Source organism: Phyllostomus discolor, chromosome 6, assembly GCF_004126475.2.
Source record: "Phyllostomus discolor isolate MPI-MPIP mPhyDis1 chromosome 6, mPhyDis1.pri.v3, whole genome shotgun sequence".
NCBI lineage: Eukaryota > Metazoa > Chordata > Mammalia > Chiroptera > Phyllostomidae > Phyllostomus > Phyllostomus discolor.
In genome coordinates, this window is record NC_040908.2 from 155,606,426 (window position 1) to 155,629,552 (window position 23,127).

Here is a 23,127-nt window from a genome sequence, read left to right on the forward strand (position 1 = left end):
GTCTTAGTCCAGAGTCCACTGTAAATATAACTTTTTAGAAAGTTCTAGTGTTCCTAACTATGTAACTCTTCACATGGTTTTTTGTATTACTTGCTTGCCCACTTAATCTTGTGGTTTTGTCTCTTGTTGAGGTAGGATCTATAATGACCCCTGGTGTCTGGGACAGACCGGGCACTCAAGAGACACTCAAGTACTTGTTGCTGGCAAAAGCCCTGGACTGGCTCGGATTTTCCTGTACACCTCTAAGATTTGGGGGAGATACCCTTCTGCCACTTTTCTAAGATTTTATTTTGGTGGGGGGAGGGAGGGAGGAAGAGAGAGAAAGAGCATCCATTGGCCATCTCTTGCACGCCCCCAACTGGGGCCCTGGCCCACAACCCAGGCATGTGCCCTGACCAGGGTTGAACCAGCGACCTTCTGGTTTGCAGGACAACTCCCCACCCACCGAGCCACACCAGTCAGGGCACCCTCCTGCCACTTTCGAACTGGCTTGAAACTTACGCAAGACCTATGGACAGAATAGGCTCTTCAGTCACTGCTGTGAGGTCACAAAATAGACCCGAAGGGTCAGCAAACGGCACCTTTGTGGGAAGCCTGCCGACGAGATCGAGTGTCCTGACTGGCCAGCCCCGACGCCCATTGTGGGTGGTTTCCCAGAACTGGAAGGTCTAGCGTTTTGTGGGTTACATAGTCCTGGGTAGGAAGCAATCAAGACTGAGCGCCCTTCCGTCATTCCCACCTACACACCTGCCACTGCTGGAGCTGCCCCAGCCCTTGGCAGGCTCACAGGAGGCAGACAGCGGTGGTGCTCGAGACGGGGTGACAAAGCAGAGCCGGCAGCCATTACCTGAATGTCTTCTGTGGAGGCGTCAGACAGGGCCCCCACTTAGGACCACGGCACCGGAACAGTGCCTGGGAGACTTTGGGCCGGGCTCAGTTCAAAGACCCCTCTCACCCCCAACCCCACCATCGCCCCCTCCGCCCGCCTCCATAAGAACAGAGAGGAGCCTGGTGAGGGGCGTGTCATCACTTTAATGATGGAGATCTTTGGTGTTTCCCTCACTAGCAGTCAGACCATCCCCTCTCCTCCCACCAAGTGTTTCTCTATCATGAGTTACAGACAAAAGAAATCACATTTCATACTAAAAACAGAATAATCAGAGCCTTGATTTTTCCACTAGAGACTACACGTACAGCTCAAGATTCCACATGCAACACCGTAAATCACAGACCGAGACCTCACATTCTGACCTGGAGTCTCACCCTCCCCAGCCTTGGGCGGGCTCTGGGCTAGGCTCAGGTAATACTGACACCCACAGGTGCTGCTCTGAGGGCCTCGGGCGGGGGTGGGGGGAGCTTGGTGAACAAGCCCTGGGGGCTGGCCCGCCTACACCCCACACTCCTGAGTGAGGACCTGCGCACCCATCCCTTCACCCCATCCTGTACCAGGCAAGCAAGCCCTCCGCTCCACGGTTGTCCCCATTAGCAAGTGCAGGCACCCCCTGTCCTCAGGAATCTGGGAGCCTGGCCTGACCCCCAACAGTGGTCTCTGTGCAGAAAGAAGGGTGAGAGAGAGGCTGAAGCTCAGAAGGCTCTGAGCCAGAGATGGTTTTGGGGGGCTGGGCTGCTCCTCTTGATCTGCAGGTCCAGGTGGCATGGCCCACACAACAGGTGGACAGCGCCCAGGACGGTCTGGCCTGGCTCTGGAAGACTGCTCCCCTTTCTGGGGCCTCTGCCTAGGACTGAGTCCCTTGAGCCCTGTTTCCAGGAGAAAGCGGGACTGATAGCAGGAACACCCACTCCTCCTCCACTCACACGCGGCACAGTAGTGTGGCTCCCCCAGGCTCCGGACCCTGGGGGGCACTAGTCCCCCCGCCCAAGGCAGGCCTTGCCCAGTCGACTGCCTCCTACCCACTGACTCCGCCTGCCTCTCGAGCCCCACCCCCTCGCTCTGGCCCGTCTGTCTGTCCGCAGCAGCCCGCAGCTCTTCCGCGTGCACAGTCCCCAGTCAGCTGTGAGGTCCGACTTCTGCTCAGCGGTTTGAGGGAGGCACCAGTGCGCACATGTGTCTCTACCTGTTCCGAGGCTCCCCACCAGGTGATGCAGCTTCCCCCCTGCTGCCACCACCACCGTCAGGAAGGCGGTTGTTATTGGTCAGGTCGCAGTGCAGGGTTGGTCCCTCAGTGCTGGGAAGGGGGCCAGGAGTCGGGGCAGGTGGGGAGGAGAGCAGAGTGGGCTGGGGGGGTTCCTGCCCAGGGGCACCGGGCTGGTCCCAGGAGACTGTCCGGGGGCTTAGGCCTCGCTCTGCCAGTTGCCCGGGTTCTGGGAGCAGTCCCCGAGAGGTGGAGGGCTGGGGCGAGGAGGTGCGGGCGGCCCCCGGCTCCGCGCCCGTCTGGGAGCTGCGGTGAATGCGGTGGCTGACGATGATGTTGTTGCCGAAGCCGCCCATGGAGGCCATGGTGGTGCTCTGCTCCCGCTGCACCACGGCTGTCATGCCCCCTTCCGCCATCAGTCGCTGGATCCTGCTCAGGGCGTCTTCCCCGCTGGCGCCGTACTCCGAGCCCTCACCTGGAAGGTGCAAAGCAGGAGATGGAGGGCATTCGTTGCTGGCCTGGTCTACTGAGCCAGGCAGGCAACTGCTGGTAGTTGCTGGGGGACTCTAGGCTAAAGGCAGAACGAGAGGCCCCCTCCCTCATTCTGAGGGTCACCCAAGAGGCTTGAGTGACAAGACTCCCGGAATGATCCTGATTCATACTGCTGTTATATTGGTGGGGAAACTGAGGCCTAGGATGCCATGAAGTAGTCGAGGTTACTCAGCCATTTAAGGGGCAGAACTGGACCAGAAGGCAGGTGTTCAGTTTTAACCCTTTCGGCACTGATGGCAGGCTAGTCACTACTGAAGACGCCCCAGAAGGGCCCAGCCAGCTTGCCTGACCTGCCTGCTCCCTGAAGCCGGTGACCTGGTGGCCCCGGGAGAGGGAATGCTGCCTGGTCTTTGGAGAGACAGGAGCCCCTACGGAGTGTGGTCCTAAGCCAAACGGCTGCTGTGCCTCATTTCAAAGCTGTGCTGCCTTTCCTCAGTGTTGTTCTGTTCAGTTACTCCCTACAGGCCCCTGACGAAGACTGGATTTTTAACTACTCTCTACAAGGCGTTCCGTCACCCACTCTCTTCCCCCTTTACCCACCGGCTTTCCCAAGTCATCTCCCACATACTGTCCTCCGGGGGCTGGATATGCTCACCTTTCCCTAGGGACAGATGTCTGCCCCTCCAGGGAGGGAGAGAAGGTTCTATTCCTTCCCCACAAAGCGCTGGGCATTCCTTTTGTGGGAGCAGACAAGGCTCTGCCTCACATCTCAGTTGTGTGCTCTTGCACAAACCCCTGCACATCCACACCTCTGTCCCCTGACCTGTGCGAGTGGGATGCAAACACCCATTCTGCACAGTGCTGGGCAGAGGGATGAGCGAGTGCTTGTCAGGTGCCTGGCATGTGGGGGACACTCCGTGGTGGCCATGGTGATGAGCCTGGGGTCTGGAGTGGAGCTCTGTCCCAAGGGAGCTCCACCCCAGCCTGTGCTCAGCCCTCGTGGGCAGGTAAGCAGCCTGAGCCTATGGGCAAGATCTGCAGGCAGTCTGCACTGGCCTGAGACTGCCCACTTGTTTCCTCTGGCTACTTGCTGGCAGTTTGGGGCTTTGCAAATTTGAGGAAGTCTTTTCCTTTGGGGGTACTTATTGTCAGCAGCTGTTTTTGCAAGGCTTGCCTTGCTTCCTCCCTGCCCAGTCCCTTCTGCTTGTTAGGGCTCGATCTCCAGTTTCACAGCTGTGCAGCATCCGAGGCCCCACTGGACCCTTCCTTCTTACCGGCGCTGGGCAGCACTGTGGTTCTTCCTCGGGTCTTACCGAGGTGAGGGGTGGGAGGGCTCTGCCTGGGCTTTTGCTTACGCCCAGCTTGCTTCCCTCCAGATCGTCTGGTCAACTCTGCCTATCTATGGCCCACCCTTCAGGCAACTGCCTGTCTACACCCCCCTCAGACAGCTCAGCGCCAACTCCCAGGGCAGAAGCAATGAGGATATGCAGGGCTCAGAGCATCTCTCTCGGGGGACAGGCCGTCCAACAGAGAGCAGCAGGGCAGAGGAAAGGCCAACTTAGAGCCTGGGCACCAGCACAGCCTCTGCCCTGTGAGCCCAAAGGGCTGCCTGGGGAAGACCCAGGGACGTCCCTGTGCTCACTGCCACCTATATTGCTTTCCCAGAACTCCGTGCTGAGGGCCTCCCAAGCCCGGGCTGGGATGCACAGCGGGCTGGCCCGAGGCCTGCTGGCGCTGGAGTGCACTGTGCTGGGCTCCACACTGGGGTGGGGAAAGGAACACTACAGCTCCTTCCATGGAGCTCGCTTCCAGAGGCAGGACAGGGCTGCACTGGGGCCCTACAGGTGCTGCCACAGCCAGGGGCTCAGAAAGGCCCTCAGACCAGGGCCTCCTGTCCTCTCCCACGGCGCCTGCGGCTCCGGTCCTGGCCACCTCTCACCATGGCTGTATTTTCTGCCTGGGCTTCTTGCTTTTTATATTGTTCCTTTCCGCCCAGCCTCCGTGCTGCTGCTATTACTATTCCAATTAAGCTCTGATTCACTGAGTTCTGGTTAAATCCACACTCATCAAAACCAAGCAGCTCCAAGAGCCTCCAAGTAGTCAAACTCCTTAGCTTGAGAGTTAAGGGCCCTCTGGTCAGGTCCCTGCCGCTTCCTGACCAGGCCCTCCACCTGCACCCAGTGACCTTACTAGAGCCAACTCGCACCGCTGTCTGGCCACCCATGCTGCCTGCCCGCACAGGAACACGCTGTGGAGGCCCTGGCTGCTCTGCGCTTGCCCTCTGCCTCAGGTCTAAGGTCCACTTATGTCGAAGGGCCAAATCAAGTACTCCCCCTCACCTGGACTTCCACGGTGCCCCCCGCCAGCAGTGGACACTCCTTCCCCGCGCCCCTACAGTGCCCACATCTCTCCACAGAAGAGTTATCTGTGGCTGTGGTGTCAACTCTCTGGGCTTTAAGTTCCTGAAGGCCTCACAGTAAGTATTATTCATCTTTGGGTCCAGTGTCTAATGCGTGGTCTTGAACTTGGTGTATGTTTATCAGATGAATGAGTGGGTGAATGAAAGGGCTCCCAGGCTGCCTACAGACGCTCCAGACCTACGGTGGCTTCTGAACACTGGCCACACGTTCCCCCTGTTGTGGGAGAAACGCTGGCATGTCTGCTCCCTCTCCGGACTTTTTTGGGGGAAGAAACACGGCTTCATCTCTGAACCTCATTCCCTTGGCACTACCTTTGAATTCATGGTCCCTAACACAGGCATAATCAAGTGCTCAGAAAAGACTGAATGGAAGAATTAAAAATGTCCACACTGACGGTTTCCTGGGGCTGGGTGTACACTGCTCCATCCTAGAGGCTATGAGCTGTGCTTCCCTCAGAAACCCTAAGGCAAGGCCTAAGGTGGCCATGGCCAAGGAGCCAAGCTCTTAGCTCCAGGAGCAGTGGTGGCCACAAGGGTCCATTCTGCTGTCTCCTTCCCTGTAGCGAAAACATTTGTTTTTGAAAAATGGGAAATTGATTTAGTGTTGACATGAGATATTTTCCTTGGCAAGTTCTAAGGTACATTCTGGAAGCAGAGACCAGGGTGGATCGGCACCCTGATCCACCCATAATGCACTGTGACCTCATTTAATTCTGGGGGTTTCACTGCCCAGACTAGGAAAGGGAGGCTGGATCAGAGGAGAAGCTGCCCTCCCGAACCTCCGCAGGCGTGCGGGTCTTCTAGCCCCTCCCGGCTCCCAGCTGCTCTTCCCTGGCCCCCGGGCCAGCTGGCTCTACCCCTCAGCTTCACCTGATGAGAAAGAGGCCCCAGCAGTCCTTCCCCAGCGGTCACAGACAGAGCCATGTGCTTCCTGCAGAGTGTGGCCAAGCTCAAGGGCCTTCCCTCCACCCAGCCCTTCTGCCCTCCTCACAGGTCCCGTGCGCCAGCGTGCCAGGCAGGCACTAGCTCAGTGCTGGGAACAAACAGTGAGACCAGCGACTGCTCCCTCCCTTTCTGAGTGGCAGGGTAGAGAAGCTTTAAAAGTTGGACAAGCAAAAGACCCAAACCTGCCAATTCCCTCTGTGGAAGGTCTCTTCCTGCAAGTTCTAGAAAGAGATGAATGGACTTTAATCAAATTTTTATAGAACAAGAAAATGAAGACTAGCCTGGGAGCTGTCTGGTGTTCGCTGCTGGGAATGGGCTGAGAGAGGGGCAGGCCACAGACGAGTAATTACTGCAGGCAGAGCTGGTTCCCCGCACTAATGAATCTGGGCCTGTCTTCTGGCTCAGCCCAGACGAAGGGCTAACCAACTTGACCAGGGTTTCCTCTACAACTCAGGAGTATCCAGTCTTTTGGCGCCTCTGTGCCACACTGGAAGAAGAGCTGTCGTGGACCGCACATTAAATACACTGGACAAGTAAGCACAGAAAAATCTTGTAATGTGTTAAGTAAATTTATGATTTTGTGTTGGGCTGCATTCACAGCCATCCTGGGCTGCATGTGGGCCACAGGCTGGGCGCCCCTGCTGCATGTCCGTGTAGATGTGGCCACCAGTCTGCCCCCATGGAGAGAGGAGGCAGAGGTTGGGTGCGGGGTGAGGGGCAGAGCAGCCATGCCTGCCTGCTAGGCGGGGAAGGTGGGCCAGAGAGAAAGTCTGTGCCAAGGAGAACCTGATTCCGGCTCCTTGCCTCACCACCAGAACAGCAGGAAGGGTCAGTGGTCAATAAGGTCAGCCCCTCAGAGCAGGAGAGACGAGGTTGGCCAGTGACACCGTCTGTCAATCCTCACACCTCCTCTCCTCCCCTCACTACTTCTGAAGGGGACTGAGAAGAGCTGGAGGCCCAGAGCTCTAGGCCAAGTTTACAAAGCCACAGACAGATGCAGCGAGCTGAAAGCCTACTGTGCCCAGGGGCCAGCTCCCAGCCGCTACTCCTGCTGTAGAGCACCCCTGGCCTCTGAAGGGCTCACCCTTCATCTGCTTCCCTCTGCGGGGGATAAGACAGGGAAGAAATAAGGTTCTGGCCTCTTGAAACTGGGACAGGAGCCTCCTTCCTCTTGACAGCCCTCCAGCCTGAGCCCCAACAAGAAGAGAAGAACTTATCACTCATTGGCTGAAGGTCAGAAATGGCTGATCTAATCAAGGAAAAAGTAAAGGCATCACTTTGTAAGTTATATAAATGTCTAACTACTATGCTGTACACCTGAAACTCATGTTAACATTGAATATCAACTGTAATTGAAAAAGTTGGAAAAAACTACGAAGAAAAAAGCAGAGGATTCTCTGGGAGGTTAAAGATAGGAGGATGCTCTCCTCAAGCTCACAGGTCCTGTCACCAGAGGTCCTGTTGCACTTGACCTCTAGAATGAAGGCCTTGCCCCCAACCAGGCCCTGTAGTCTGCCCTCCCCACTCATCCAGCCTCAGTTCTCGACACGTGCTGGCCACGCCGCCAACATGAACCTGCTGGTGGTCCTCTGTGCACAGTGCAGTGTTTCTGAACTCGGTCGGCGCCCTTGCAGGTACCGTCCCCTTCGCCAAGAATGCCTCCCCCTCTGCCAGGACCACTTTGCTCAGCTAACTCCTACTTCTGCTTGAAGTCTCAGCTCAGGGTCACCTTCTCTGCAGTCTTCCCCGAGCCCCACGGGCTGACATGGCCTCTCCTTCAAGGTTCCGAGGTCCTTATCACAGTAACTACCTGCCTTGCTCTCTAGACTTCGAGCTCACTGGGGAAGGACCGTGGCCCATCTGTCTTTGTGGCCCAAGTGGCTGGTACACGGTAGGTCATCAGGAAGCGGCCATGAGACTGAACCAGAGGAGCTGATTGAGACTGTCTTGAGCATGGGGACAGCTGGGGGGGCCTTCTGGTCTCTCCTTGCTGAGGCTTGAAGCTCCAGCAGGTACTGACAGCTGCTTTTATCCACACCCTTAGTTAGGGGTTTCCACCCAGCAGAGGCGTGGCATCAGGCGTATACCTGAGGTGTACACCTTTCTACAAAAGGGGCCTGGGCCACAGACCAAAAAGGGACCTAACTTAAAATTTTCAGGTCATGGCAAGAGGGACAGTGCCCTGTGGGGGGGACTGAGTGTGGAAAGCTGTTCCCAGAGAGGTGACGCAGGCACATTTGTGACTCTTTGCCTGATGCACACGTCTTCTTCTCCCATGGTCTCTTTAGCAAATGGTTGAACACAGTCCTAGAAAACGCATGTCTGTCTGGAGGCTGGCTTGTGTGGAGCTGGGAGCAGTCGGGGGCTGGGGTAGGGGGTAAGGAAGGTGACTGAGTGGGAACAGGCTGTTTAACACAGCTGCTAACAGACTCCAAAGTGGCTCGAGTTCTACCGCTGCGAAGTGCTAATTGGTTCTTAGAAGTATAAGGCCAGCACAGATGGCCAGCCAGCCAGCGGGCTTAGGCTGGCTGCGCCACACCTGAAGCAGGTGAGAGGAAGGGGCTGGGGGTGTGCCAGGCTGCAGCTGAAATGGCAATGACCCACGGGTGTAATCACAGCATGAGAGGGCCTCACCTGTGGCAGTCCCGAATCTGCCACGCTTGCAGGGAGAAGACCAGCTACCCTGTGGGGTGCCCTGGAAGCCCAGGGCCCGGGTCTCTGGAATGAGAGCTGGTGGCAGTAAGTTTCTCGCAGCTTTTCCCATCTAGGCTGTCTCTCTGGAAGGACAGCCTTTGTCCTCTAAGCCTTAAGAAGAGAGAGCACTTGGGGGAAAGCTGTGAGAGCAGCGCAGCTTGCCGGAGTCAGGGACAGATCAGGGGCATGATGTTCCTGCCCGAGCAGGCTGTTTGTGCCACCCGGAAGGCACTACCCAGGCAGGTGACAGGCACTCATCCTGACTGGAGAGTGGCACTCTCTCCAGCACCACCCATCCATGTGGAGGGGCCAGGGGCCCTCAGGAGGGGTGATGACGGTCCCAACCGCCCACCCCCAGTCATATTTCCCCTCTAGCATTACATGGCTCTTACCTTCCCCAGGGCCTGAGGCTGCTGTCCCTGGCTCCTGGATTTCCCTCTCTGTCTGTGTTTCAGCATTCTGCAGCTGAAGGGCCAGCGTTTGGGTGCCCTGAGATGTCACTGAGGTGGTGGGGTTCCGGGGCTGCAGCCCAATTGCATTCATCAGACCCATGTCTCTGTCTGTCCTCCACGTGGCTCTGCTGGTTCTAGGGAGCGAGAGGGAGACTGAAGTCAGGCAGGGCTCAGGACAGTGTCCCTGGCAGAGCTCTGCTTGGCTCCACGCTAGGCCTCTGGGCACAGCCTCGACCAGGCCTGCAGGCTCACGAGGAGCCTGTGCTCCCACAGCTCCCTCCTGATGGTTGTTGACCGTCCGTGCCCATTCTCCCTCCAGTCAACCCCTGCCCCGGAACCACAAGGGATGCTGCAGAACCAGCCGCTTTTGGAAATCCAGCTGCTTCAGTCCCTTAAACAAAGGTGGGTTTTCTGGTGAAGCAGAGGTGGCTGAACTTAAAGACTCTGAGTTAGATACAGGAAGCCACACTGAAACCCATGGGACAAACAGTGACCAGCAGAAGGACTTTCTGTCTTTAGCTTTTCCTTCTACTTCTTTGCTGATAGATTACAGTTTCAATTGTGGAATTTCCACTGGATACCCATTTGGGAGGAAAAGTGCTGGGGCTCTCATGCTGCTGTTCTGGGGTGCCTCCGGGTCTCCCAAAGAGCTGCCCAGTGAGCAAGGCCCAGGCCCCAGGTTAGCACCCCCACTTCCTCAGGCACTTCCCAGGCACTGACCCTGGGGAAAGCCAGAACTGCCCGCTGAGGGAGTCCAGGACTTTCACAAGGGGCACCAGCCACTTGTATTTCTACCTGTTTTTGAGACTCTTCCTCCAGCTGGGTCCTCTAGGAAGCAGTGACTGCCTTGTTTTCTCAGAATGTCCCAGTCTTCATGAATGAATTAAGTGGTAAGAGGATCAGTACTAGGCTCCTACTCTCTAAATGGGCCCAGGACTGCAGCTCTGAGCAATTTGGTCCCGGGGACCCTTGTCACCTGGGAGATCACCCGTGGTTCTCCTTGGACACGAGCAAACTCCTGAGGGACAGAACCCCTCTCCAGTGCCCGGCCTCTCTCCTCACCCCAGTGTGCTCAGACACCACGGCCAGGATGGGTGAGGACCGGAGGGTGTCCTCCTTCACAAACTCACCCGGGCCTTTCACTGCTCCTGCTACTGGAGTGGACAGTGAAGACAGTCTCATTCAGCTGGTCCCAGTAGTACTCGATACCAGAGTTGGAGGCCCTGAAAATCAGTTGGGATGATGGAGAAGAAAAGGTGAAGGTGTTAGAGAGGGTCTGGCAGGAACTCGACAATTCCAAGGCTTTGCAGGCGGCATCCTGGTAGCCCTCCTTCCTCACTCCCCACGCTGGGCGGAGCCCAGGACCACAGCCCCTCCGTCAGGGTGCTCAGGGTGGGAGCCCATCAGGCAGACGCCGGCAGGGGTTGTTTCAGCCTCCCCCCACCCCCACCAAGCCTAACTGGCTCCTCCTTGGTGTTAAGAGATAGCTTAAAAATTACCATGCCAGAGGCACACACTGGACTCTGAGTGTTCTTCAGATACAGAGAAAGGAGGAAAGATAGCAAAAGAGGCTGGAGAGGCCCTGGAGGGACAGGGTGCCACAGACAGCCCTGCCTAGCAGGCACGCTGAGTGCTCAGAAACAGGCTCCACAAGCAGGGAGTGTGCAGGCCCCCTGCTGCCACGGGGGTGGGGGTGGGAGCGGGAAGGAAGCAATACGAGGGCATCTTAACCTCCTCCACTTGCCTGGAGCTCAGAAGTCTAAGCCGAGAAAAGCCCCCATGGAGATGTAAGAGCACCCCCCCCCCCCCCAAGCTTTACATTCTGGACCTAGAGCCTCCTCTGCCAGGGAAGGCTGGACAAAGAATTGGGGAAGGTGCTTCTAGAGCTGAAGGAGACCCTAGGTGCTCCCAAACTTCTGGAAAGGAAGGAGGCTGGAGCATTGACAGCAGAGGAGGGTTTCTGTCTGTCGAGCTCTCCAGGCTGCCGAGCTTCGCCTGGTCCCTCCCCCCGCCCCCGCTACAATGTACTATTCAAGTAGTTTCTTCCGATCTCTCAGGGGCACAGCTGCCAGAAGGGAAGTGGCGGCCTCTCATCCTTCTATGTGCTTTGCTTTCACACATTCCTCCCTGCAAGGTGCTACCTAGACCAGTGCCTGTGGCTGAGGCTGGGGCTCTGACGCCGGCAGTGAGGGCAGGGGGACAGAAGTTGAAAAGGAGGTATCTCTGAGCCCCTGACTGGAACTCTGGCATCCACAGAGAGATCCTAAACGGTACTCCAAACAGCCAGCCCTGCTCCAAAGTGGGACAGGACATGCCCATGTGCTTGAAGGGCCCCGTCATGGGCTGAACTGTATGTTGAAGCCCTATCCCCCAACGTGACTGTGTCTGGAGACGGAGTCTTCAGGAAGCAATTAAGGTGAAATGAGGTCATAAGAGCGGGCCCCTAATCCAACAGGACCGTGGCCTCATCGCTGTGTGAAGAAACCGGGAGAGGATGGCCACCTCAGGTCAGGAAGCAAGTCCTCACCAGAGCCAGGCCATACTGGCACCTAATCTCAGACTTACAGCCTCCAGAACTGTGAGGAAAAAGAACTGTGGATTAAGCCACCCAGTCTACGCTATTCCATTATGGCAGCCCGAGCAGACTAACCAAATTCCAACGAAAGCCAGATTTTTAACCTGCAGGCCTGGGTTACCTTCCTTTAGTGACAGAGCTTCTTCAATGAAGAGGAACCGAATCAAAGCCAGCAGGTTCCGAGGATCGGCCAGAAAGTGAGTTTCTGAAGGGGCTGCAGGGTGCTTCCGTCCTGAACAGGAGGACGAGACAGGTCCCTGATGTGGGACCTGACTGTGCTTGCACGACGAGGGACTGTCGAGGGACTGTGCGACCGCCGTGAAAGGAACCGCGGTCGGGCACTGAGCCCTTGGCCTGTCGCCAGAGGGCCACTGAGACTTGGGGGCAAGGTTCACAGCCAGACAAAAGTGCCCTTCCTTTCCCTGCTCTATACTAGCCCTCTCCTGACAACTCTTGGAGGGCCTGTGGTGCTGTGACCCTGATGTGCACCCCTTTGAAAAGTAGTATCTGCTCCCTCTCCCAACCACCTGCTGTTTCTGTGGGGGCTGTCTGGGAATAACGGGGGCATGGGCGAGTGAGGGTGAGGCGCAGACCCTGCCTAGGGAAGACGCAAAGGGACAGAAGGCAACAAAAGAGGCCTCCAAAAACAAAGCCATCATCGCCAGCTGCCAGGGAGGCTGATTTACAAACTTGTCAGGATTTATTGACAGGTGGCAATACCATGTGGGTCCCTGCCAAATCCTTCCTCTGTAATTCTTGCTAGCCAGGGCTGGTTACTGACAACAAATTGCTCACACCAAACCTACACCAAACCATGCACTACCAGGAACCTTCCTTCCTCTCTCAGGGAAGGGGTCACTGAAGACCCACTCTCCGGGCTGGGACCGTCAGGGTGATGCTGATGGCCGTTTAAGCTGAACAGGGGTGACAGGACGATATCAGGTGTACTGCTCCACCCCCCTACCCCAGTCCTTCCTGCTCCCCACCAACAGGTCTAGTGCTAACCCTGACATGTGCTACTTTCTGTGGTCAGAGCAGTTCAACTATGACAACCTATGTAGCTCAAAACGTGGTTGAAATTCCAGGTACCAAGGAACAGAGTTGAAGACACCTCTCTGGCTATGGAAACTCTGAGCCTTCGATATCAGGTATCACTAATATCCATCAATGAACTAAAGAGGGATCCCAACCATCTCCTGTCTCCTTGGGTCTTAATGAGGGTAAATGAGTCACTGTTAGCTCTAGGTTCTTCCTGGAAGCTAGGCAAACACACAAACGGACAAAGAAGAATGGGAAGGCCACTTGGGGTGGTGAGACTTTTCAGATGGACTTCCATCTCGCACCTGGCATCTTTCTCTCTTCCTCACCTGAATACTGTTCAGTCTCCCCTGCCTGTCTGTAGGCTGCGCTTCTTGCTGGGCTCAACCACCCCCTCCCAGTGGGATGTCAGGGCTCCCTGAACACAGCTGAGAGCCAGCCTGGCTTCCTTGGCAGTGACGAGGCTCTTGCAAAGAACTCTGGCCCTGCACTTACCAGCCTCTAGAGAGTATTCCCTTTGAGAATATTCTTTTCATCTAGCTGTTACATGACTGTCTCTTTGGGGAAAAAAGACTGTTTAGAAGACCGGCATTTACCCCTGCCACCTCTGTGCTGTGGGAAAGAGCTGGCACCTGGCTCTGCGGGACAGCCTGGAAGACTCTGTGGCTTCCCTTTTGATTCAGAGGCGTGCCTTTCCCCTCCGTGGTCAATGATGCTTGATTGCGATCACTGTTTGCAGTGGCAGTTCCCTCTTAGGGGACAGAGCTAGGGCCTTGCCAGGCCCCTCAGCCAAGGGGTCAGATGCCCCACAGTCCTAGCCTACTTTTTTCTGTGAATTCTGTCTTCTGAATTGACTCTGAGAAGTGGTCTTCCCAGCTACACCTCCCTCCCACTTGTAGGGCTGATATATGAAGCCAGAAGTGAGCACGCACCCCCTCACATCAAGCTGGTACTTCACACCCACTGTGCTTATTGGTAGGGGTGGTGGCTGGGCTGGTGGTCAGCCAGAGGCACAGCAGCAGCTTGGGAGGAGTGGTGGGTGGGGAAGCAAAGGAGAAAGGAGCGCCTCACTGCCTGGGAAGGGTGGGGTGACCTGGCTATTAGCCACTGTAATTGCTTTGTACAGGGGCTGAAGGACCAGTTGTTTGTCTCCTCACCTGTCCCTGGAGGGATAAAATGTCCCCTTAGGGCTTTTCTTGCTGTCAGTGGAATTTTAGAACCACTAGGAAATGCTGAAGGAGCCTGCTGCCTCCCCTCTGTGCTGGGAGAGAGTGCTGAGGATGCGACAACCAGGAGAAATCAAGAGTAGACTGGAGAGCGCGAAATGAGGTGCAGCTGCCCGTGCCTGGGACAAAGGCAGACAACCACCTGTTCTGGGGGGAGGGCTGTAATCTTGGCCCAGCTGGCGGGCTGGCTCCCGTGCCCTTGGGGAGGGGTGTGCCGGGGAGCTGTGTCACTTGGGGACAGGCAGCAAGCGTTGAACAGCTGCCTACTGAAGAGACAACAACCCTGAGCCCCTGCTTTCCTATTTATATTCCTCTTCCTCGTTGTAGGCCAGAGACCAGCCATAGTGACAACAGAGAGAGAGCAACTTCTCTGCATCAATCACCTGGCATGCCTGTCACCACCACCTGGAGCTACCTTCTTTACCTGGGGTTTTAAGAGAGTTACCAAGTTACATGAGTGTTCTTTTGGCATGTTTTTCAGTGAAAGAGAGCTGCATTGCTTTCATCAGAATTTTAAAGGGATTTTTGGTTGGAAAAAAAAAAGGTTAAGAATCAGCTTAAGATTCTTAAGGGAAAGAGCTCTGGCTTGGAAAGTTAGGAAGCTTAATTCCCTCACCTGTCTTCTGGGAGGCCTTGGGTGAGCCTTAACTTTCTTACCTGCATCATTCAGTCTTCCCTGCCTAAAGCAAAACAGCTGTACAGATGTGAAGGTGACAGAACTGGAGAAGCTCTGAACAACTTAGGACAAAGTCTGTCCATCTTAATTTATTATGGTCCCATTAAATGTCTGGCCCTATGATTTGGGATACCCACCAACATGAACCAAGAAATCAGGAGCAACAGCGATACTGATGCCAGTTAGCTGACGCAGCCCTCTCTCAGTTCAACACAACTCAGGCTGCTATGGGAGCTGTTTCCTGTGTCAAATGCTGGTGCCACCTTGCTCATAAAAGAGGCCTGAGTTCCTGGGTGGGGGTGAGGGGTAAGGGAGTTCCTCAGGCCATCCAAGATGGCTTTGACCTGTTGAGACTCTGGATGCTGAGGACGACATGTGGTGAGAAAAGAGGCCAAAGCCAGCTTCATGTCTGGCTGAGGTGTCTATGACTCCGCCAGGTATGCAGGCTGGGGTTTCAGACGTCCAAGGCCTTGGACCACAGCTAACTGCAGGTGGGGACTCTGACTCTGTAAGAGCAGATCACTTTCGCAAGGCAGGGAGGGTGGTGCTGGGAGCCTAACTGGGACAAAGGCTAGTGGCTGGGCCCACAGATAACAGTGCTGTGGGAGGAAGGATGTGTTTGAGAAACAGAAAAAGAAAGGCCTCTAACTGCCATGTTGGTAAGAGTAAAATTATGGTCCAGAATTCTGGGCCAGTTTTGGAAAACACAGCTAGTAGATACCTCTTATGAATTCCCAAGAAAAGTGGAAGATACAAGATAGTCTCATGTGCTTCGGGGAAAAAGAAACATATCATGGCAGACTGATCCTGGGACTATGGACAGGCCAAGGGTAGGAGCAGAAAGGGACAGACCCAGAACCTTGGACTAACAGTGGCACAGTCATGGAAGAGGCAGGCTGTGTTCTGGAAAGGTGCATGGAGCTAAAGAAAGGGGAGCTCTGGACACAGCCCAAGGAAAGCAAAACCAGCAGAACCAAGAAATCTCCTAGCTCCAAAGCAGCTGGGCCAGGTGAGGTTCAGATAGCAGCCTTTCTTTGGGAGGGACCCTCAAAGTTCCACACGGAATGGGCCGGGCCAGTGACCTAGCTCAGCTAAGGGCTCCATTGGCAGTCATCTACCAGGCCACAAGGACTGACCCAAATACACACTCTAGGAAAAACCACCAAGGGCCCTACCAAAAGGCAATGTGAACACTCCCAGCAGCCAGAGACTCCAGCAGACCAAGTCACACCATGCTCTGTGGTATGCAGAACACCCTCGGAGAAGACTGCAGTAGAGATAGCATTAGGATGGCCTAGAGGCATGGGTGGCATTTAGTCACTGGAACCCTGCAGCGGCCCACACAGATGCACAGAGCTTCACCCTCCCCACCTGCCTGGGTGTGGAAACTGAGGACAGACCTGGCTGACTCCCAGGTTCTTGCCTAAATAGACCTCTACCCTCCAGAAAGCCAGAGGAAGGGGAAGGGGTGCCATCAGGACCGAAGAAGAAATGCTTTGTTTCCCTGTCCCTTCCTATTCCCTACTTCAAGATAATAATCATTTTGATTTTTAAATTGAGCTTTTTAATCTGCCTTTCCTATTATGAGCCAGAGCCTCAAGCAGAAAGGAAAACAGGCAGGACACAGAGCCAGGCAGTTAGAGATCAGTGACTTGACAAATTAGGGCTTTAACAAGATGTTATTTCCAAAGTTAATGTCAAACCCAGGATTACCTGTTGAATTCTTCAAAAGGGTTTAGAATAGAATCTTTGCTATGTTTTTGCCTGCAGAGCAACTTTTATTATCACCAGAGAACAAGGGAAAACAAACAAAAAACAGTCTTAGAGTTCAGAGACAAAAATAACTAAACCAGTCTTTTGAAGGTTTCTGCAACGGAAGGCTAAGCCTATCTAAGTGAAAAGGACACTTGAAGGAGTGACAACAAGAGCGAGGGCAGGCCCTAGTGGAATTCAGACTCCCATCTAAATGACCCCACCTCACCCGCTAGAGCCATAGGTGAATGCTGATTTCTCCAGCCCTCAGCCCAGATGAGCCTCGCATACCCACCCTGCCGGCCCCTGGAGCCACTCACTCTGGTCGGCAGATCACCAGGTCTCCTTTGTTGGTACCATAGGCCAGGCCGAGCCCAGGCTCAGGTAGCCAACGGGCAGAGTTGATGCTGACATGTCTCCGCTGGTCAGCAGGCATGGGGTAGAGGACGTTGAAAACTCTCTGGGTGGGGGAAAAAAAGGGAAGAAAAGAGAATGGGAGGAGAAACAATTTGTTACAAAGAATGACAAAATCCTGGAGAAACAAAGTCCCTTCTATGGCCTGAAGCAAGTTAAAGACAGGGAGGAAAGGCAATGGTTGGGCTGGGAATGGAGTGATGCCTACCACAAATTTGAGAACTTAGCAGAGGGGAGGGTGGAATCCTCTTATTTTAGGTGAGGGCCAGGGCTCTTTCAAGAAATACCAGGGACATACTCCGGGTTTTCTGCACTTTTCTGCACGAGGCTTAGTTGTGCCTTCCTTACAGCCTTTTAGCACCTCTCACAACATTGCTTTAAGGAAACCCCCTGGAGAGCCCCATTCAGAGTCCAGCTCACTTGGAAGGCCTGAAAGGACCGCCCCTAACTATCCTCTAACCAGATAAACCAGTGAAAGACAAGCTCAACTGGCAGTCCTGTTACCATGGAAATCAGTGCTCTCACAGCAGTGGGAAATTGTAGGTAATGGGGAGAGGGGTGGATAACACTGGGGAGAACATTCTTAATTCATCTAATTAAAAGCAATGTTAAAAATGCTATTTTAAGGGTACCTAAAAGGTGCAATTAAGGTATAGAAAGCAGGACAGAGGGGAATCTTGAACACACAGGTACTGGATTTCTTTCTACCTTATGCAAATAACCATTAAATAGCTCATTTCCATTTCTCAAAGGGAGAGAGTCTTCTTTCAACAGCCTACATCTTTCCACAGTTATGCTTTTCTCAGGGGGCAGCTTAGCTATGGCTAGGGTTTGGCTGAATGTGAAAGAAAGCCTCCCAGTCTCTTAGGTCACTGACCTACACGATGTTCCAGAAACAACTTTAGTTGAAGACAGGGGCAGGGCAAGAACGAAGGACTCGGACTTCAGAGTTTGAAAGACCTGGGCTTGAGTCCTGGCGCCACCATACTTCTTTAGATCTCAGTTTAAAAAGAGACAGCATCAATACTCAAATAACTGGGGAAATTAAAAGAAACGATGTCTATAAAATGCCCGGCATGAGGCAAGCTCATAAATGGTAAGTGTTGTTATTATCACTGGAAATCTGCACCTGGAGCTTCAAAAATGGTTGTCAGGACCTATGGGAAGGTCGTGAAGATGAGAATCGGTAAACTAGAGTTTTTCTACTTTTTAAAAAAAAATTTTATGTTTAAAGAGAGGGGAAGGGAGGGACAGAAACACTGATTGGTTGCCTCTCACACACCTCCAACCAGGGATATGGCCTGCAACCCAGGCATGTGCCCTGACTGAGAATCAAACCAGTGACCTTTCAGTTTGTGGGTCGACGCCCAATCTACTGAGCCACACCTATTAGGGATCTGTAAACTGGAGTTTCAGCCAATATGACGTTTCTCCTTTTAGGCCTCCTCAGGTTTTAATCAACAGAACAGGGACAAACTTCATCTGCCTTCACCTGTTGGTAAGGATTGATGGAAGGAAAAAAAAAGGGGGGCCAAATGAAGAGTATGATTTAGAAAGTAATATTTAAAAATAAATTTAGGGTGACACAATAGTTATTTTTCTGATTATCCTGAGGGGAGACTTACAGAAAAGAAAAAGAAGTAAAAACTGAGCTAGGAGTCCACAGGACAGACACAAATTGAGTCACAAGCAGCCCTGGATTTGGGGCTGCTCGTTTGTGCGCTGTGGGTATTTATCCGAAAGGCCTTTGCCAGGATGGACTGTAGAACAGCATGTGTCTTCAATGCGCAGACACACGTGCAGGGAGTCTTGCTGTGAATAATTTTCCAGGTTTTGTAGTGCTGAAAAATGTGCCAGAACAGCCCCGCTGTGGTCCTGAGGTCTCTGACAGATGGGGAATTGGCTCTGGTTTGAGGCTTAAGACTGGCCCACAGATAGTGCATTAAGAATCTCCTATGACAGGAATGTCCGACTCAACTCCAAATGTAAAGATTAGCCAGGGCTCCTAAAATCTCTGGTCTGAGACTACTGGAAAACAGCCCACTGGAGTATATGCATTTCCAGACTGGTCACCTAGAACATGGTTGCTTGACCTTCAGATAATCTCTTCCTTGCACCAGGCATATCTGGCAGGAGCCGTGAACAAATTCATGGCCTCTACTCCCCACCAGCTTCACTGCCGACTATCCATGGATGCAGCAACACCAGTATTCTCCCTTTGCATCCAATCAACACCTTTCCTTCCAGTCAGGAGACAGAGCGTGGTGCCTTCATTTTATCTCACAAATTTTCTCCTTTCCAGAAGACACCCAATGGTTTCAGTCCCACCCACAGGTTATATGGTTAAACATGACCTAGTGTACACACTGAAAGGACAGAGTGGTTGTGATCGGACAACTGTGGTGCACATCCCGTAAAATCAGCTGATTTTTCCTTCTCCCAAAGGCCAGATGGTATGAGCGCTACACACCTGGAGGTAAGGAGGAATGAGTGCTAATTTCAGTGGGTTGGAGGCAGGAAGCCTCGGTCTACATGGGCCTCACAACAGTCTCTCCCCTAGAACCATAATGGTTCATAATTGCAGGGAACAGGGCAGAAGGGCCAGAGAAAGTATCCTGGCAAGAAGGGGGTAATAAGGTTAGTAACTCAGGTGCTTGAAGGTTGTGCTAAGTTTTTTGATGGGGGTCTCAAAGAAAATATAAGAGAACACTTTTCTAGAAATGTTCCAGACCAGGAGAGAAGCAAATAAGCCTCTCTCATGTCACAAATTCACCTTTTATAGTCTACTGCTGCAGAGGGATTAACAGGTATTACCAATTTGCTTCTAAGTACAGGAACTTGCTTTGGAGACAAAACCTCAAGAGCAGGCATGACAAACGACCCAGCTGAGGTGAGACAAGGTCAGAGGGAGGAGAGAAGTAACTGACAGTCGAGGCCCCCAGACCCTGCTGCACGGAAGGACGTTCACAACCTCCACGGCTCTAGGAGTCACAGGACACTGATCTATCCTCTGGCTATGGCAGCCCTCCCTCAACCCCGCCCCCACCCCTCAGTCCTTAGTAAACAGCGCTGAAAAGTCAGCTCCCAAGTGCCCATCTTCTCCAAGGTTTGGGTATTAAGCTAAATCCTGCTTTGTGGCAGGAAGCCAGAAAATGCCACATGAAGATCAGCAGCCTCCAGGACTCCTGATAAGCACTTGCTTGCCTATCACGCCCCAATGTGGGGGTGGGAAGGAAGAGAAGGGGGGGGGGGGGCAAAAAGTCTGGGGGCGGGGAACTAGAGTGAAGGATGAGTAGGGATCACTGATTTCTGGGTCCCGGGAGGTCATCTGGTTCAAGGCTCCTTATTTCACACATGCCCGAAACTAAAGGACTCCAGAGGAATGAGAATCTGGACCATTTTGAAAACCACTAGAGATGCACCTTCTACTCACTGCTCTGGCCAGAGCTGAACAGCTCTCCAGGCACCTCGCTGAGGGAAATACTCCTCACAATTGGCCCTAGACACAAGAGAATATCTGGGTGGCAAGTTCCCCAGTGCTGACCAATGATTAGGTAGTGCTGGCTACTCCCTAGCCATTTACGGTTCGGCCGCCAGCCAGTCCCCCCAGCGCAGTGACTGGGTGATCTGTGAGTCTCCTCCCAGGTTTCGACAGGGACTGGCTCTGGCTCTGCACACGCAGAGTTCATCAGCACCAACAGGAAATAAGATCTGAGAGAGCGTAAAGGACAACTCTGGCCTTCACTTAAAAGCACCCCAAATATACCTCAAGTACAGGTTTCCTTAACACTAGTCAGGTTCCCTGAAGCTCCCCATGAGATGTTAAGAACAAAGCTGGGTGGCCTGCCAAGAATCCCTTTCTCTAACAAAAGTGACACCCCATGAAACTACAACACCAAATCCTGTTATATTGGAGGCAGATTATCAGGACCTGGGGACCTTTGTGGGCTGGACACAAAGCCAGCTGCTGATTCATGTTGGCAGAGTCCTGGTTTCACCTGTCTCAGCTGCAGCTGGTTCCCTGGCATATGTCAAATGCTGACAGAAACCCCCCACCCAAGCAGACTGTTCTCATTTCTGTCTAGCATCTAGGAAGGAAATTGGGATCAATATGCTAGAGGGAACAAATTTTTTAGAGTCAGGGCCATCAGCACATCAATGGAGAATGAGTCAGGTCGCCAAGATCTCCATGGTTCTAAGGGTGTGGGAGAAGGTAACAATTCTTCCACTTCTGGGGTCTAAGATAATTATACTGCTGCTCCTCCACACCCTCAAATTCTAACAGGAAGTAGAAGCAAAAGAAAACAGTTCCTAGATCAAATGTAAAGTGGTCTTATTTCTTGTTCAAAAGTACAGGAAAAGAATAAGAGGCGGTCCAGAGGAGCTCAATGGGAACTCTTCCTCTCCATCCTTTTCAAATTTGGAGGAAAAATGTATTGCTGCCCTCACCAAGATGCCTTCTCTTCTACCGCATGTCAATAAAGCTCATTAGACCATTAGCCCAAGCAGCAAACTGAACTGCTTAGATCAGACCGGATAAAAAGCCAAAAGAAAAAACTCTGTGGTTGTCTTGTTTACATTTGGGAATCTGTAAAGCTGAAACCTCGCCATGGTGGCACGAGGTTGAGCGCAGTTGGCAGATCCCTCTCATTTTAACTAAGACAACAGAAGGTGGTTGGAAGGAAGGGATAATAGGAAATAGGTTGGAGGGCCACAGGAGAAGGTGCAAGCCAAAGAGGCTTTGAGAAAGAAAAGAACTGTGAGGAAGGGAAATGCCTTCTGGGTAGTGATGGAAATCAAGGGAGGCTTTAAGATTTTAGAGGGGGTTACTAGAAGAATCCTCTCTGAACCTTCTCTGCAAAGAAAAAATGGAAAGCAGATGCCACGACACAGGTGATCTTTCCTTTGGAAATGGATGGCTGCACACCTTGTCACAGGCTGAGAAATGCACACACCCCAGAGCAGCCAGGGGACTGGACACTGTGGTCCTTTTCTTCCTTCCGAGCCCTTGGTCTGGTTAGAGTCATGAATTATTGGAGTTTCTTCATCTTTTCAGAAAATCTGACTTGTTTCCCAAAAAAACTTTAATTTCTTTTACTAGCTCCAAGCCTTCTTTATATTCTACTTTGGCGTTTAGAACCCGTAGAATGTTGATTTTAGAGTGGTTATTTTAAAACAAGAATCTGAGTATCAAGTCACCTAACTTTCCCCTTTCTTCAGTTGAAGCAGGAACAAACTGCCTAGATGAGCCTTAACTAAATTAAAGCAAAAACCTCCTTTTCTTAACTCTTCGGACTTTGTGGCCCTCTGCTGCTATTGACAATCAGCTACCTCGATGTCATTTCTAGCCAACCTCCTGTGACTTTTTGAGACCTGTAAACTTTGTCTTATTCCTTTGTTCTTTTCAAAGAGATCCCAAGGATGGAGGACAAGATTTTTATTTTGTAACTGGCCTGATGGCCAAAGACTGTCTTTGCCCCTTAGGATCAAACCGCAGAGACTGGTTCAGCTGAGGAATCTACTTCTGTGCTAAATGAAATACTGAGGCATTCACTGCTCCTGGAACTTCTAGAAATTAAAATAATTACTTCCTCTTGTTCCCACTCTGAGAGCAGCACATGTTCTTGAACTTTCTTGGCTTTCTAAATCTCAAAGGAAAAGGCCAAATTCACCTTGGATAAGAGAGTCTTTCAATATATTTCAATACATTCAATATACTTTGGTCTTGATCCATATTTTTTTAGAACAATCACAGGACAAAGGCTACATTAAAATACTTTCAGGTAGGTTCTCCTACCAATTCTTGCGGGAAAAAATTTTTTTTATTTTGCCTTTCACTTCTGAACTGATCTTACCGGAGCTCTCTCACTACGTCTCAGTGCCAGGACTAGCACCCTGAGAAACTCACTGATACTGAGCAGAATTGTGGAAGTGAGTAAGGCACTCCCTATCTTCATAAGGATTATCTCATCAATACTATCATTCAGTCACTGTTTCCTGAGTCACATGCCAGGCACACTGATGTTAGTGGCGAGTGGAAATGCATGTTCATGTGTGTGCAGGAAATCCATGGCACACGAGATTCCAAAGTGGCCCACGTGAACTGGGAGTGCCTCCTGTGTGCCAGCACAGTGAAGGCCGGTGGCACAGCAGTGAAAGGTCCAGTTAAGAAGCCAGTCATCTAAACATGTGTGCACCAGAGGAGCAAGGACAGGCCTGTTTTGTTCACTGTATTCCCAGACTAGCAAAATACCTGGTCCATGGAAGGGGTTCACCAAAATTTTGTTGAGTGAAAAGAGTTAAAATGCAGTATAGACTGAACTCTACTAAGAGACCATGGAGGAAAGAAAT

General features: G+C 52.6%; 1 protein-coding gene across 10 annotated transcripts in view; it reads right to left on the minus strand.

The window, feature by feature from the left end:
* Nucleotides 1–1,012: 1,012 nt before the first annotated feature.
* Nucleotides 1,013–23,127, minus strand: part of AMBRA1 (autophagy and beclin 1 regulator 1) — a 181,368-nt gene continuing 159,253 nt past the window's right edge. For 9 of the 10 annotated variants that reach the window (XM_028516115.1, XM_028516108.2, XM_028516113.2 and 6 more), the window contains 4 exons: nucleotides 16,683–16,822; nucleotides 10,226–10,318; nucleotides 9,036–9,229; nucleotides 1,013–2,568 (listed from right to left, as the gene is read on the minus strand). In XM_028516115.1, coding sequence (XP_028371916.1) covers nucleotides 2,072–2,568; nucleotides 9,036–9,229; nucleotides 10,226–10,318; nucleotides 16,683–16,822 — 924 coding nt within the window. In that variant the 3' untranslated portion in view covers nucleotides 1,013–2,071. Of the gene's footprint in view, nucleotides 2,569–9,035; nucleotides 9,230–10,225; nucleotides 10,319–16,682; nucleotides 16,823–23,127 lie in introns of those variants that run through there. The other variant, XR_004903973.1, reaches the window with a different exon arrangement.